At 40.2% G+C, this 18,331-nt stretch overlaps 1 protein-coding gene across 2 annotated transcripts in view; it reads right to left on the bottom strand.

Moving 5' to 3' along the window:
• Window positions 1-18,331, bottom strand: part of LOC109419150 (latrophilin-like protein LAT-2) — a 444,748-nt gene that overhangs the window by 186,181 nt on the left and 240,236 nt on the right. For both annotated transcript variants that reach the window (XM_062857118.1, XM_062857117.1), the window contains one exon: window positions 16,005-16,206. In XM_062857118.1, the coding sequence (XP_062713102.1) occupies window positions 16,005-16,174 (170 nt within the window). In that variant the 5' untranslated portion in view covers window positions 16,175-16,206. The remainder of the gene's footprint in view (window positions 1-16,004; window positions 16,207-18,331) is intronic.

Genomic DNA, 18,331 nt, shown 5'->3' on the forward strand with positions numbered 1-18,331 from the left:
CTACCCTTTTCTCTACCATAACCACTGCCCTATCCTTTACCGTACCCTCTAGTATAATTGTGTCTATATTGTGGTTAATCGTACCGTCAACCCTACTCTTTACCCTAACCTTTTTCCTACCCTCAACCCTACACTCTATCCTACCCTCTTCCCTACCGTCTACCCTATCCTCTACCCTAACCTTCTACTCCGCTCCTTCTACTCTTCACCCTTCACCCAAACCCTCTCTCCGACCGCCTGCTCCACCGTTTGCCCTATCCGCTACCCTACCATGTATCATGACCCTCTACCTAAAGCCCATACTGTGTCCGCAATCTTGAATATGGTCCGCCATCTTGGATTTCAAAAAAGCGTCAAATATCGATTTTTGACTTCTCACATCAAGCACGATCGAAAGATACCCATATTGTATGGTATCATAGCTTAAACTACCATTCCATGGCCGCCATCTTGGATTTCGAAATAGAGTCAAATATTGATTTTTGACTTCTACTCATGAAGCCTGATCGATAGATACCCACATTGCATGGTATCATAGCTCAAACTACTATTCCATGGCCGCCATCTTGGATATAATCCACCATCTTGGATTTCAAAATTGCGTCGGATATTCATTTTTGAGTTCTACTTACGAAGCCTGATCGATAGATACCCATATTGCATAGTATCCGAAGCAGCATTGCCGTTAAAAAACCTTAATTAATCCACCTAGTGGTGATAGTGCCTTTCTCGTCGAATATTGCATCTTGCTTTGCTTTATAGATTACCGTGCAGAATGTTCAAACGTCTAAAATATTTGTTCACACGTCAAACACCAAAGAAAGTAGCAAGTAAACAAACCGATTATTCCATGCACCACCCAAAAAGTGTAACCGACGCTTAAAATTTCTAGCAGCGAAACGAACCAATGTATGCTGAAACTATTGGGAACACATTGTAGTGTGACAAAAAAATTCTGCAGGGGGTCGAATACGGTGCAAAAAAAGCAATATGTTCTCACAATCTTTACGTTTTCCGAAGCACCAAACGCTGGTTGTGCAACCCTACTGGTAGTCTCTAATGTGGTATGAGCCTATTTTCTAGTTAACCGTTCCTTGGGTTAATAAAAATGCCGTAATGTGATGTGTCGGTTGGTACATTTGGTTACTTTCGATGCGGTACCGGAACGGCTTTAGGACAGAAGGTCGAAGGACCAATTAATAGTCGAAGCTTTATAAGTGAGACACACCAGCTGGTAACTTGGTCCACTAAAACTATTGTCCATTCGACCTTTTGTCATAGATTCACCGGAACAGGTTCCGGAGCACTACCGGGTCTCCCAAATATTATCTGAGACTATTTCATATCTAACGTTCACCTTTAGTAGGTAACCTACTAAAAAAACATGATTTGATTTATCTCATGCATGGGTATAGATCACTTTTACATTTGACCACTTCCAGTGGGACACCCAGAACTGGTTTCGGGACACTACCGGTTGTTTAAAATATGGTCTGAGGCTATGTTCTTATGCGTCGATCATCGTGTTATCAAAAAAGCTGCTATTTGATGTACTGTCAAACCCCTCGTATTCATCACTCTTTAATACGACACTTTTTAATTCGTACTCTGCTCTTTCGACATTTGTCGAATTTGAAAATGATCAAATGTCACAGTCTAATACACTGTAAATACAAATGATCCGATATTGTGCTCTTACTCATACCCGCAGCGGCTCCTCGTGCAGCTGCCACTTCCGGAAGTTAAAATTTGGTCGTATCTGACACCTGATCCGTTTGGTGATCAACCGCAGTGAACTTTGGAAGCCAACAAACGTGAAATGAACAAGCTATCAATTCGTATCACCTCAATATCTGCAGGATTTGTGTTCAAAAACAAATCGTACAATCTAAACAAAAACTAAATTAGAGTTAGTTATTCGTAATAAAAGTTTACCCAGGTAATTTGACAGTAATCACACGCATGGGATTGGTTCAATTTCAAATTTTATCACTTTCCAAGTCACTTTTGGTTCACATTTTACCACTTACCGATTGCCCCTGATGTGGTCTTAGACTAGTTTCATGCAAATTGTTAATCAGTATTCCTAGAAAGTCGCGAATTGATGTACCGCATACATGGTGTGGTTCATTTGTGCATTTCGGCAGTTCCGGCGAGACACTCGAAACTAGTTCCGGAACACTACCGGTAGTTTTAAATTTGTCCTGAGACTATTTTCTTGCTGACCGTTCTTCGCGTTATCGAAGAAGCCGTTACTAATTGTGCTGCGTGCATGCGTTTGATTCCGTTCTACATTTGACCACTTCCGGCGGGGCACTTCCTGGAACCAGTTTCGGCACACTATTGGTTTTCCAAAGTGTGGTCTATGATTGTTTTTCTTGTTAATCGTTCATCAGGTTATCTAAAAAGTCATTTAGATACCATATCCGGCGGAACACCCGGAACTGGTTCCTGATCACTACCGGTTCAGATATGTTTTGAGAATATTTTCCTGCTTACTGTTCATCAGGATTTCAAAAAAGCCTCTGTCGCATGCATGGGTTTGGTTAACTTTTACACTTGGCTACCTCCGGCGGTACATCAACAACCGGTTCCGGAACACTACTGGTTCTGATATGGCATGAGAATGCTTTCCTGCTTAGTGTTCATCAGGTTATCGAAAAAGCCGCGTAATGATATGTCGCATGCATGGTTTTAGTTCAATTTTACATTTGGTCACTTCCGGTGGGACACCCAGAACCGGTTCCGGAACACAACCGGTTCAAATATGTTCTTAAAATATTTTCCTGCTTACCTTTCATCAGGATATCAAAAAAGCCACTATTTGATATGTCACATGCATGGGTTTGGTTGACTTTTACACTTGGCCACCTCCAGCGGGACATCTGGAACCGGTTCCGGAATGCTACCGGTTCCGATATGGTCTGAGAATATTTTCCTTCTTACTGTACATCAGGTTATCGAAAAATCCACGGTTTGATATGTCGCATGCATGGGTTTAGTTCACTTTTATGTTTAGCCACTTCCGGCGGGACATCCGGAACCGGTTCCGGGACACTACCGGTTCAGATATGGTCTGAGACCCTTTTTCTACTTACTGTTCATCAAGTCATCGAAAATGCCGTAGTTTGATGTGTCGCATGGATGGGTTTGTAGCGTTTTCATATCTGGCCCTTTCCTGGGGTACCGGTCCGGAACACCTAAATGGCCATAATTCCGGAACGGCTGGACTGATCTGAACCATTTTCAATAGGAAACAATAGGACCAGATTCCGCGTCGAATGAACCGTCGGTCATTAAAATCGGTTGAAGTTTACTGCCAAAAAGTGATGTGAGTTTTTTTGTACACACACACACATACACACACACATACATACACACATACATACACACATACAGACATCACCTCAATTCGTCGAGCTGAGTCGATTGGTATATGTGACTCGACTCTCCGGGCCTCCTATCAAAAGGTCATTTTTGGAGCGAACATATAGCCTTTCCAGTACACTTAGTGTACGAGAAAGGCAAAACATATATTCTGGAGTTTTGACCGCCATCTTGGAACCTGAGCCGCCATTTTGAATTCCAATACCCCTACTACCACCTCCACATCCTAAGGAATGCCAAATTTGATTGAAACATCTTGACGCATTCCAGAGTTATGCCTATATTCCGGCATACATACGTAGATACATACGTACATGCATATAAACAGACAAATAGACAAACATACAAACATATAAACATACAAGCATATAAACATACAATCATAAATACATCGACTTTTGTATGTATTGATTAACAACTCTACCGAAGAAATGAACTCTAAATTTTTAACCATTGTCAAGATTCCAGGGAAATAATTCCCTGGAAATTGCAGAGGTCTCCAGTGAGCCTAGTGGTTAAGGCTATGGATCGCCAATCCGGAGATGGCGGCTTCGATTCCCGTTCCGGTTGGGAAAGTTTGCTCGACTCCCTAGGCAAAGTGTATCATTGTGCTTGCCTCACTATATAAATGTACTAATACTAATAGCGATACTTTGGTGCTGCAACGACAACAAGAATTCGTCACATCTCTTGATGATCTTCTAGCGAGAATGCAGTCCATGTTCCACGAAATGGTCAACAAAACCATTGCAATCATCGAGACTTGCAAAAGCTCCTTGCAAGATAAAATTAACGTTCTTCGCGAAAAAATCCAGTATTTCCAAGAGACGAGCAGAGCCCAAATTGATACAGTGGCGAATGGTGTGGGGAAAGTAAAAAGCGAAGTCTGTTCTATCGCCGAACGTACTGCTGCTATGGAGAGAAGCGACGATTTATTGCTATTTGGGGTTCCGTTCCACCCTTCTGAGGATCTTCCTGGAGTCCTGGAAACGGTGTACTCTGTACTCGGATACAGCAGGAAAAATGCTCCGCTCGCCTTTATCAAACGTCTTGCTCGAGCATCCTTGAAAGCTGGTTGTACCCCTCCCATTTTACTCCAGTTTGCCTTCAAAAGTGAGCGTAATGATTTCTTCAGACGATACCTTGCAACACGAAATCTTTCGCTTCAACATCTTGGACTTGCGACGAAATTGAGGATATACATCAGCGAGAATCTTACTAAGCTTGGCCGTACGATCAAGGGAGCCGCACTAAAGCTGAAGAAGGATGGAACGCTTCAGTCCGTTTTCACGCGTGGTGGAATCGTCTACACAAAAGTTGCTGCTGATGCTGAACCGAATCCAATTTTCTCGCTGAACCAGTTACCAACATAATCCTTATCCATTGAAAGTTATTCTTTCCTTCCTACAATTTTTCCATGTCTCCCATCCTTATCAATCCTCTGTTTATTCCACTCCTGAAAGTTATCTGCAAGATTCCTTTTCCTTAATATTTCTGCATATTCCTTCCGTAGATTTCCGTGTCTCCGCTCCTTCATTTTTCCTTTGTTTTCTTCCGTCCTTAAAGTTTTACATTCAATGAGCACTCTTTCATCGAGTATATTTATCAAATGCTCATTCTGCTATGCTGCCGATGCTGCCTGGACCCGCTGTTGCTGCTGTTGTTGAAGTTGCTGTTGATGCTGTTGTTGGCCTATTTCCATTATGTATTTACTTAGTTCCAACCGAATTCACGAACTGCACTAGGGTTTTTTTTTTCAATTTTATCAATGAATTGTTTTTCGCTAAATTACTTGTCATTCACTTTCATTGCTGATTTGTTGATGTTGAACAGGGTGGGACAGTTTTGTTTAAGTTCGCTTACTATGTCTAACATAGATGCCGGATAACCAAGCTAATGCTCTTTCAAATAGTTGTATTCCCCGTGTTGTGATGAACAGTGTACTCAATAATAATTATCTGAATATTTTCCACATTAATATGCAAAGTATATGTGCCCGACAGATGTCGAAATTCAATGAATTCAAGTTATGTTTCTTCCAAAGTAAAGTAGATATTGTCTGCATTACAGAAAGTTGGCTTACAAGCGATATAAATGACAACTTGGTCGCTCTAGATGGGTACAATCTCTTGAGACTCGACAGAAGCTACGGCCGTGGGGGTGGAATTTGTGTTTATTTTAAGTGTGATTTGAAATTTAAAGTTCTTTGTAATTCAGAATTAAGATCCGGTGTCGACTATTCAAATCTTACTGAATATTTATTCGTTGAAATCCAATATGAACAGGATAAATTCTTACTAGGCATCTTTTATAACCCTCCCAGCTCAGATTGTTCTGATTTATTATTAGATCAATTATTTGAGCTGTCCGTACAATATCCTAACACAGTTATAATGGGAGATTTTAATACAGATTTAAATAAATCATGCAACAAAACATTTAAATTTAAAAGTTCTGTTGATTCTCTCGGATTTGTTTGTGCAAACTCATTCCCAACCCATTTTCATCAAACTGGATGTTCTCTGATTGATTTGATTCTGTCGTCCAACCAAGAATTTGTACTAAATGCACAACAAGTGTCAGCCCCAGCGTTTTCAAACCACGATATAATTTTTTCCTCTTTGAATATAGCACGAAAATCAATCCCTGACCATTTCATGTACAGAGATTACAAGAACGTAGACTTTGGAGGGTTAACACGGGCCATCAACTCAATTGATTGGTCCATTCTTGACAGTATTACTGACTCCGACATAGCAATTGATGTTTTCAATACAATATTGAGTGATCTACATGATTCTTTCGTTCCACTGCGTCGTTCCAAGCCTAAACGTAATCCTTGGTTCAACAGTGAAATTCAAAGGGCTATGGTTGAACGTAACATTGCGTATCGTTTATGGGTTTCAGATAGGTCGACAGTAAATCATAACCAATATAAACGGTTACGTAACAAAGTTACACAACTTATCCATAACGCCAAATCCGATCTTGTGACCCAAAGGATCGACTCTTCTAACTCTTCTAAGGACTTATGGAACAAACTTAAACATATTGGGGCAATAAATTCATCTACATGTAATAGAAATTTTGATAACACAAACGCGGAAATCAATGAATATTTTGCTTCAAATTTCACTGTTGATAACAATACTTTACAGATTCCTCATGAAAATACTCATGGATTTCAGTTTTCACCGATTAGTGATCATGATGTCATTTTAGCGATAAAATCTATAAAATCTAATGCAATTGGCATAGACAATATTCCAATCCAGTTTATTCGACTGATTCTTCCTTCAATAGTTTCTCAAATTAGATCCATCTTCAACTTAATTATTTCTACATCTAAATATCCTCGTGGTTGGAAATCGTCCAAAGTAATCCCAATTCGGAAAAACCCTTATTAATCCACCTAGCGGTGATGGCGCCTTTCTCGTGCCTTCGAACCCCCATTTCATTAAAACTCAAGCGAAATGTTTATGAATATCGTTCATTCATACAATTAACAGAAATCCATTTCATCATACCAGAAATCATATCGTTTATCTGGCTTTCAATGTTTGAGCCTCAAACTCTTAAGAAAAAGACGCTATCTTAAATTTGAAGCCGCCATTTAGGATTAAAGATTGCCATCTTGGATGTTCTGGTCGCCATCTTTGGAATCCAGACATCCAGACATCATCCCCATACCAAATATGCATTGTTTCAGGCCCTAAAACTCCATTAAACAGCCGCGATATTGAATTCGGAGCCGCCATCTTAAATTTTAGATCGCCATTTTGGATATCCTGATCGCCATTTTGGACTCTGGAAGTCTTCCCCATACCAAATATACCAATATTGCGCGGTTTTAGAGCCGAAAACTTCATTAAACAGCCGTTAGAGCTTAAATCTCTATCAAACAGCCGCCATCTTGAAACTGAAGCCGCCATCTTGTACATTCTGGTCGACATTTTTTGACTCCGGACATCTTCAATGGTTTTAGAGCCTTATACTTCTTTAAACAGAAGCCATCTTGAATTTGAAGCCACCATCTTGGATTTCAGACCGCCATCTTGGATATTCTAGTCGCCATTTTAGGAGTCCAGACATCTTCCCCATATAGAGCCTAAATCTCTAGTAAACAGCCGCGATCTTGAATTTTGAGCCGCCACCTTGAACATTTGGCTGCCATCTTTAATTTTGGGCCGACATCGTGAAGCTTCTGGTCTCCAGTGTTGATTTCCACACAAAACTCGTCAACCATGCTAAGGGTTACAAAAATTGCCGCAGTTTGATTTATCGCATGATGGGCTAGTTCACTGAAATGGCCAAAACTCCGGAACGCCTTGGCCGATCTGGACCATTTAGGATAGCAAACAATTCCGGTTCGATTCAAGCTATAATCCGAAAAATCGGCCAATGGGAAGTGCCTTAAAAGTGAGTGAACTTATTTTGCGCATATACAAACACACATATAGACATAATCTCAGTTCGTTGAACTGAGTTGATTGGTATATGCGACTTGATCCACCGAGCCTTTTTCCGAAAAATCGTTTTTGCCTTTCTCGTACACCAAGGTGTACCGAAAGGCTATATGTTCACTCCAAAAACGAAAATTTGATAGAGCCTCCGGAGGGGTCAAGTGTTATATACCAATCGACTCAGCTCGACGAGTTGAGATGATGTCTGTGTGTGTGTATGTGTGTGTGTGTGTATGTATGTGTGTGCGTATGTGTGTGTGTGTGTGTACAAAAAAGGTCACCTAACTTTTAGGTAGTAAACATCAACCGATTTTAACGACCGACGGTTCATTCGACGCGGAATCTGGTCCCATTGTTTCCTATTGAAAATGGTTCGGATCGGTCCAGCCGTTCCGGAGTTATGGCCATTTAGGTGTTCCGGATCGGTACCCCAGGAAGGGGCCAGATATGAAAATGCAACAAACCTATGCATGCGACCCATCAAACCACGGCATTTTCGATTATCTGATAAACGGGAAGTAGGAAAATAGTCTCAGACTATATCTGAACCGGTAGTGTTCCGGAACCGGTTCCGGGTGACCTGCCGGAAGTGGCCAAATACAAAAGTGAACATAACCCATGCATGCGACATATCAAACCGCGGCTTTTTCGATAACCAGTTGAATGGTAAGCAGGAAAGTAGTTTCAGACCATATTTGATCCGATAGTGTTCCGTAACCGGTTCCGGGTGTCCTGCCGGAAGTGACCAATTAAAAAAATGAACCAAACCCATGCATGCGACGCATCAAAGAGCGGCTTTTTCGATAACTAGATGAAAGGTAAGCAGGAAAATAGTTTCATCCCTTATCTGAACCGGTTGTGTTCCGAAACCGGTTCCAGGTGTCCCGCCGGAAGTGGCCAATTAAAAAAGTTAACCATGTATGCGACGCATCAAAGAGCGGCTTTTTCGATAACCAGATGAACGGTTAGCAGGAAAATAGTTTCATCCCTTATCTGAACCGGTTGTGTTCCGAAACCGGTTCCAAGTGTTCCGCCGGAAGTGGCCAATTAAAAAAGTGAACCAAACCCATGCATGCGACACATCAAAGAGCGGCTTTTTCGATAACCAGATGAATGGTAAGCAGGAAAATAGTTTCATACCGTATTTGAACAGGTTGTGTTCCGGAACCGGTTCCAGGTATCCCGTCGGAAGTGATCAATTAAAAAACTGAACCAAACCTATGCATGTGACACACTAAATTGCGGCTTTATCGATGACCAGATGAACGGTAAGCAGGAAAATAATTTCAGACCATATCTGAACCGCTTATACGTATATTAAACTGATTAAGTTGAAAGAGGGAATCCAACTGAATGCGTCTGACGATGACTGAAGAATAGTAGGTCGAAACGCGTAACGCTTAACAAGCTGTTTACGATATTCGTCACCGATAATTACCATTCAATCCACAAATAACATATCTGAACCGGTTGTGTTCCGGAACCGGTTCCAGGTGTCCCGCCGGAAGTGGCCAGTTATAAAAGTGAACCAAACCCATACATAGGAAACATCAAATCATCAAAAATGTTGGATAACCAGATAAACGGGCAGCAAGAAAATAGTCTCTGACCACACCTAAGATTACCAGCAGTGTTGCAGAATCAGGATTGGATGCATCGCTGAAATTACGAAGGTGAACAAAATCAATGCAAGCGATAAATATGCGTAAAAGAACAAAATCTTAATAAAAATTAAAGCGATCTTGTCAAATCACACCATTTTAGATTCCTGAGACATAATTATACAGTAGGATGGATCGACGTTGTATGGGGAAATTTTAATTTTATAGCATCAATCCCCTTTTGCGGAAATTACTACGCACAATTTTGATGCAACTGGTTGAACCCTCGTGCTCTGTAACACGGTTGAAATTTGAATGGGTTTTATTATGAGAAATTTCTCTAGCTTGCACTTTTTTTGTCAAATGTTACATAAATCTTATAATCAATGATAATAAAATAAAGGCTAAAGTGTGCAGAAAAAAAATGCCGAAATATCTTGATAATGATCGGCATCCAGTGCTAGTGAAGGTGATCAAGCAGTCAACTGAGAGGTTTGATAGTGTTCAGCTCTGCTTATACGTTTAACATTATGCATAACTTCGGAACATGAGCCATCAATAAGTTTCCAAATTCGATTATGGCTTTAAATTAATTGTTGCTTTTCTGTATACGGCTGACACAAATGTCGATTTTCTCTTGTCAAGAGGGGTCCCCCTTGGAAATTTTTTTGGAATTCATCATTTTGAGGAAGGGCACAAATAAATAGGGGAGATCGGGGCATAATGGACACCCGGAGCGAAATGGACACCCCTATTTTTGCATAAGTATAAAGGTACAAGTCATCGTTCTATTTTTCAAAAGTACCTTTCATATGCTTCCAAAATAACCTAAATATCATTGAAATTGAAATATGTTTTTCATATGGTGAAATTCTTATAATTTCAACGCAGCAGCAAATAAGGTATTACCAGTGTTTGAGTGTGTCCAACATAAAAACAAGTGAAATGCTACGTTGTAGTCGATTTGGGGCAAAATTAACACTGGCAATTACAAATGGATGTACGCGCATTGTATACTGTTAGGCATTTAAGAGTGTTTGGAAAAAATCAATTGGATTATTTGAGCCTAAAGTTTATTTAATTAACTTTGATGTTATGTAAACTCGTCTAAGATGGAGTGTCTATTTCGCCCCGTACCTTCTCTGCTAGCCCTAAAAAACACACGATTTACACTTCATTATTTCTGCACAATAAAGACATTATACCTGCTGATGATGATTGAAATACGTGGGAAACAAACTAAAGTTGTAAGCCAACTGATAATTATGTTAGGCTTTTCTCTGTTATACAGGCCTAACGTACTCATTTGCTTAGTGTCCAATATGCCCCTTATCTCCCTTAACCAATAAATAACCAATACATTTTTAAATTTTAAAGTGAAATTAGAGTCCTCCAGAAAATGTATTACCAAATCCGATGAGTTAATCGGATTTGCTCATTGTTTGGGTATTTTTTCATCAAATACATTAATTATTTATCAACTCTACTCTCCCATTGATAAGTCAACGAGCACTGTGACAAAGAAGAAAATGAGATTTGTTCCGTTCTAGAGTATTCTCAGAATTCAGGAACACTTCGGCTTATGGCTCTTGAGTACATATTCGACGAGAAAGGCACTATCACCACTAGGTGGATTAATCTGGGTTTTTGAGTGAACATATAGTTTTATAGTACACTAAGTATGCGAGAAAGGCAAAACACTACTTTCGAGCTTTTTTGCTTTAGTTATCTAACTAAACCAAAAGATTCCAAGATCTTTTTGATAGCAAATTTGATAATCTTTCAAATGCGATAAGTTTGACCATTTTCAAGTTATAGCCAACTTGAGACAAGCAAAGTCAAAAACATGTAATGTTCAATTACTACGTAACGGTTGAGATTTGACCATATGCGTAAAACATTTTTTTCACCGGTCGGAACCTGTTTGCTTGCTAACGTTCATAAGGTTATCAAAAAATCCTAGCCTTGCTCTGTCGCATACATAGGTGCAGTTCAATTTTATATTTAGCCGCTTTCGGAGGGACACCCGAAACTAGTTACGGCACTACCGGCTGTCCCTAATGTGGTCCTAACCTATTTCTTTTAAAACCAGTCATCAGGTTATCAGGAAAGCCATTATTTGTTGTATCGCATGCTTGAGTTTGGTACTCTTTTATATTTGGCCACATCCGTGGAGACCCCCGGAACCGGTTCCGTACAACTACCGGTTCAGATATGGTCTGATACTGCTTTCTTGCTGACCGTTCATCAGGTTATCAAAAATGCCGCTGTTTGATGTGTCGCATGCATGGGTTTGGTACTCGTTTATATTTGACTACATCCGGCGGAACATCCGGAACCGGTTCCGGAAAACTACCGGTTCAGATATGGTCTGATTCTGTTTTCCTGCTTACCGTTCGTAAGATTATCGAAAATGCCTCTGTTTGATGTGTCGCACGCATCGGTTTGGTACTCGTTTATATTTGACTACATCCGGCGGAACATCCGGAACCGGTTCCGGAACACTACCGGTTCAGATATGGTCTGATACTGTTTTCCCGCTTACCGTTCATCAGGTTATCGGAAATACCGCTGTTTGATGTGTCGCATGCATGGGTTTGGTACTCTTTTATATTTGGCCACTTCCGGTGGGACATCCGGAACCGGTTCCGGAACACTACCGGTTAAGATGTGGTCTAATAATGTTTTCCTGCTAACCGTTCATCGGATTATCGAAAATGCCGCTGTTTGATGTGTCGCATGCATGAGTTATGTTCAATTTGATATTTGGCCACTTCCGGCGGGACACCCTGAACCGGTTCCGGAACACAACCGGTTCAGATATGGTCTGAGACTATTTTCCTGCTTACCGTTCATCAGATAATCGTAAATGCCGTGGTTTGATGGGTCGCATGCATGGGTTTGATGCATTTTCATGTCTGGCCCCTTCCAGGGGTACCGGTTCCGGAACACCTAAATGGCCATAACTCCGGAACGGCTGGACCGATCCGAACCATTTTCAATAGGAAACAATGGGACCAGAGGCCGCGTCGAATGAGCCGTCGGTCGTTGAAATCGGTTGATATTTACTATCTAAAAGTGAGGTGACCTTTTTTTGTACACATACACACACACATACATACACACACACACACATACACACACACAGACATCATCTCAACTCGTCGAGCTGAGTCGATTGGTATATGAAACTTGCCCCTCTGGGGGCTCTATCGAAATTTCATTTTTGGAGTGAACATATAGCCTTTCGGTACACCTTGGTGTACGAGAAAGGCAAAAAAACATCAGGAAATTCTCTCGACAACCTTAGACCCATAAGCATTCTAAGTAGTTTATCGAAAGTATTTGAAAAAATCCTCAAATCACAAATTCAGAGTCATCTATTAAACTTCAACTTATTGACAGAATTTCAATCTGGGTTTAGAGCAGGACATAGTACTATAACTGCCTTTCTCAAAGTACATGACGACATACATACTGTTATTGACAAGAAGGGTATCGCATTTCTTCTTATGATTGATTTTTCTAAGGCTTTTGATAGGGTATCACACACGAAACTGTTGAACAAATTGACATCGGAGTTTTCATTCTCAAGATCTGCGGTCCGTTTAATGCAATCATATCTGTCCAACAGGTCTCAATTTGTTTGCATCGATGATTGTTACTCGGATAGTGTCGATATTTTATCCGGTGTTCCGCAAGGTTCTATTTTGGGCCCTTTGCTTTTTTCAATGTTCATTAACGACTTGCCGAGTGTTCTGAAACATTGCCGAATTCATTTGTTTGCGGATGACGTCCAAATTTACATCATGGCTACTGATCTTTCGACTGCCGAAATGGTCGAATTGCTTAATGATGATCTTTCGAGAATCTTGGAATGGTCTACTAGAAACCTTTTGCCTGTAAACCCCGATAAGACTAAAGTTATGCTAATAACTAGAAACAGAGTTGTAAATGTTCGTCCAAATGTTTTGTTTGGAAATGTGTTGATTCAATACGTTGATAAATTAACAACGCTAGGTTTTATTATTCAGAACGATCTTGAGTGGGAAGGTCATATTAATGCCCAATGTACCAAAATATACAGATGCCTTCGTATGCTTCGAATCACTTCTTATACTTTACCGATAGCAATCAAATTAAGGCTTTTCAAATCATTAATTTTGCCGTACTTTATGTACGGCGACGTTTTTTTACTAAACGCTTCAGCAATGTCGATAAGTCGTTTGCGTGTAGCTTTGAATTCTTGTGTTCGCTATGTTTTTAATCTCAATAGATTCTCAAGAGTAACCCACTTACAGCCACAGCTTCTCGGTTGTCATTTTCAAGACTTTCTTATGCTTCGTAGTTGTGTTCTTTTATTTAAGATTATTTTTAAAAAATCCCCAAGATATCTTTATACCAAACTTCAGCCATTTCAAAACAGTCGTAATCGTAACTTTACTCTGCCACGGTTTAACACGTCGCATTACAGGAATACACTATTTGTTCAGGGCATAGTGTTTTGGAATCAACTTCCTCTTAATATTAAAAATGGGACTAGTGTAAGTTGATTTCGACAGGAGTGTGTCGCCTTGTTCAACAGTCAGCATCAGCAATAAGTTAGGTTAGTTTGTAAACCGTCGATCAATATAGCGTCAGTTTCGGATGTATTTTGTAATTTTGACTCCGTGAATTCAACGTTTGTAGCATTTAAAAAGGATATTCCTTACGCTACTTCATTATATGAGAAATAAATAAATAAATAAATAAATAATTCATGCAATGGCTGGCAAAGAAAGCCCTTAATAATAACTGTGGAAGTGCTCAAAGAACACTAAGTTGGAGAGAGGCAGGCCAGAGCCATAAAAAAGAAGAAGAAGATTCAAGGGAAATATTTTTTTTTCGCGTCGGAAATTAAGCTCATAGATCATGAAAATATGTAATCTTTGCAGCATCGTTTACGCCACCTAGTGAATCAGTCACAAACTATATTGACAACTATGAGCAAGGTATGGGTGTGGAGAACATCTTCTCCGAAGAAAGTATTCTAAAATTTTGCGTAATTCTGCAGATATACACATCAAAAGGACTGTCCTATAAATAGGATGCTGGGCGGATATGGGTTCAACGAAATTATATTTGTGTGGTGAATGCATAGGCTGGAAGCAATTCAATTGCATGACACATTCATTTGACGAAATCGCGAACAGTGGCAATTCTTATTTATTATGGTTTTCTGGTGCGAGTGCATCGAGTGACCCTTTCGCAGTTCGGAGTTCTAATTTCTTGTCGTACGCAACAGTTATCTTAAGATAAATTTAAGTAATTGATTGTGTAAAAATAAAAAAAAAAACCTGTCGTGAGCCTATTTTCACCATTAGCTATGTGTCTATTTCCAGAAGAGATGTATAGGAATGTATAAATTAATCTGTGGGAAAACAGGTATCTTAACTCGGACTTCCTGGTTTATAGTCACTCACCTTAGCACATACACCAAACACAATTGTATACATATCCTCTAAAACAACAGCATTGTTTGTTGTATCTGAATAGTCAAGAACATAAGTTGAACTAAGTCTGCATTGAGGCCGAAGAAGCGATGTGGACTTCACGAAAACCATGCTTGGGTCAGCTGTCAAAAATTATTTGAATAAAGGTTGAACAACAGATGAATAATTCTGCATATTGGTGTATGTTTTAAAGCAAGGTTGCGATCATTCATTTGCAAAGATTTACATTCATTTGCTATTATCTCAGTTCAGAAGCATGCTATCGAAAAACAATGTATGGATGAATTTAACCTTGTAGTTTTATCTGAAAGTTTTCCGAATAACATTGGGGTCGCAAACGTATACCAAAGTCGTGAGCGAGCTGTGAAGGCAACTCTCCACGCGGTGAATGTAAATTTCATTCACGCTGTGGAAAGTTGCCTTCACAGCTCGCTCACGACTTTGGAATGCGTGTGCGACCCCAATGTTATTCGGCAAACTTTTAGATAAAACTACAAGGTTAAATTCATCCATACATTGTTTTATGATAGCATGCTTCTGAACTGAGATAATAGCAAATGAATGTAAATCTTTGCAAATGAATGGTTGTAACCTTGTTTTAAAGCTGGTTACCCAGATGAATACTATTCTATTCAACTAGATCTGCTGCCATTTATGTATTGCTGATTAAAGAGGTTGAACAAGCCATACTTCAGACCACTATTCAGCTGTCATTGTGTTCAGCCATTGACACCATTAACCGGCTATTGTTCAGCTAATACTCTGTTCAGCATACATTGTTACTTGTGTTATCTCTGTTTTGGAGGGTAAATAATGGAAATCGACAAAATATGGAAGGAAATATCGTTCCATGAAGTTCAAAAATCATGGTGTAGAAGCTCGGGATAATGAGTTTCAATGAAGCATTGTGTTGCAGATGTACATGTACAGCGATATGTTTTCTCTAAAGCAAATAGCAAAGAATATTCATCAAATAAACTATGTTTACAACAGAAAAAACACGTTCCCATCCAATCCTAATGATCGCTAAAAACCCCAAACCTCCCTGCTTTTCCACCTACCTGTACGTAATGAAGGCAAACGCCAGCCCCACCAAGCTAACGGAGCTCCCCAGGACGACCCCCAGCGCAATCAGCCCACCCTGGGAGCCCCAGGTCGTGCTCAGCGATCCGTACGACACGTTGGCCGCCGGTGGAAAACCGTGGATGTGTCCGGTGTAGAGCGTTTCCATGATGTGTGCACAACGATAACGAACCGGGAATCCTGCGAACGAACACAGAGAGAGAAAAGGGAAGACGATAGCGATAATGAATGGCAAGTTAGCTAATTTGCATAGTGTTTGTATGTGTGTTGTGTATGCAATGCATATATAGGACAGTACTCCATCACCCGCAGAGATGATGGTAGAACGCCAGGAAGAGTAATTGGTAGTGCTGTTATTGTGCTTGCTAGCATTATTGCATGCTGTTCACGTTGTTCGTGACTTGGCAACACACTTCCGGGAGTTGCAAGTTTAATTGCTTTTCGCGAAATTCGTTTCCGGCTCGGAGCGCAGCGCCGCCGTCGTTGTGGGAGTTTATCATCGTTTCAGTAGTGTGTTTGCGGTGGAAAATTTTCCAGGTTAATTTGTTTGGCGATTTCGTTGAGTGGGGTACGCTTAAATCTGATTACATGAAAATATGTGGCGGGAAGGAAAATAAAAACTTATAACCTGGTTTCGGGTTGAAAATTAAATGCATCATGATTCATAGTGGCCTTCAGACAAAAGCTGGATTTATATCCCGGAACAATGCGAATCTATGGCACTCTAGAGTATGGAAGTAATAAATTTCCTGTTCTTTACCCACACTGGAATATGACGTTCCAAAGTTGTTCCACTTTGTTTCGCACGCGCTTCAGCTTATTGTGTTAAGGTCTTCACACACTGAAACAAAAAGGTGGTAGCAAAACTGAACTAATTGATAAGTTTGTTTAATTTTATTAACCTTCATCCAGCCAACGTACATTTTCCACCTTCGGAAAAGCACAAAAATGGTCATAACTTATTTGTTTTTCGATGAATTTTGACGAAAAACTCTTCTAGTTTATGATGCCGGGGACATGGGTGCTTGGTCCACATGGTTCCGGAGTTATTCCGGATTGTCTTGGGGTACCAAAATTGGCCACATACTTTGCGCAACGTATATCTCAAGATCCCGATGAGATAGAAGTATAGTGTCTTCGGCGAATTTGTTCATCAGGTTAAGAATTAACTGGTAACGGCAACTTTGGTTCGCGATTCGGCCGCTAGGCGGCGCCAGTGTCAAAAATGTGCAAACCCTCATATCTCAGAAACCTGATAAGATAGAATGATGCTGTCTTCGGGACAATTCTTCAACAAGATCAGAACTAACTGATAGTGAAGTCTTTGGTTTGGGATTCATCCACTAGGTGGTGCATTGTATCTGAAAAATTCAAACACGTTTATCTCCATACCCTTATGAGGTACAATCATGCGGTTTTCAGCAAAGTTGTTCAGTAGGCTAAGAACTATCTGGCAATGACATGTTTGATTTGAGAATCGTCCGCTAGGTGGCGCCAGGGTAAAAAAACTTCAAACTTCTATATCTCAGAATCCTGATAAGATAGAATGATGCCATCTTCAACAATGTTCTTCAGCAAGCTAAAAACTCTGATGAAAAAGTCTGATAGTTGAGTCTTTGATTCGTGATTTATTCGCTACACCGTCTTTGACCCCCTGCAGACTAATTTTGTCACGCCCAATATTACTCCGTTTTTTCTTCCGGGAATTTCTACAGGAACTCTTCCGGGAATTTTTCCAGTAATTTCTCCGGGAATTTCACTAGAAACTCTGGAAATGTCTCCGGGAATTGTTCCAGATTGTTTTTCAAGATATTCTCTAGGACCCACATCAGGAACTCCTGCGGAGATTCCTTCAGGAATTTCCTTCGATAATTTCCCCAGGAATTCTTTTGGGAATTTCTCCAGGAGTTCTCAAGGAATTCCTCCGGATTTCCTCAGAGAATTCTGCCAGGAATACTTCCATGATCCAAGATTTTACTCAGGAATTCTTTCAAGAATTTCTACGGACTGGATTTCTCCGAGAATTTTTCTAGGAGTTCCTTCAGGAATATCTCCGGGAATGTCTCCTGGAATTCCTACTGAAATTTATTCTGAAATTGTCCAGGAAATCCTCCAGAAATTCTTCCAGGAATTCTTCCGGGAATTCCCCCTGAAATTCCTCCAGAAATTTCTTCAGAAAAATTTCCGTTTTTTTTTCAAAAAAAAAAATCAACATAGAATTTCTCCAGGAAGTCATCCTTCAGGAAGTCTCCCGTGACTTTTTTTCAAGAAAACCCTCTGAGAATTTCTCCAGGAGTTCTTTTGG

The sequence above is a fragment of the Aedes albopictus genome, chromosome 3 (genome assembly GCF_035046485.1).
Source record: "Aedes albopictus strain Foshan chromosome 3, AalbF5, whole genome shotgun sequence".
NCBI classification, from domain to species: domain Eukaryota; kingdom Metazoa; phylum Arthropoda; class Insecta; order Diptera; family Culicidae; genus Aedes; species Aedes albopictus.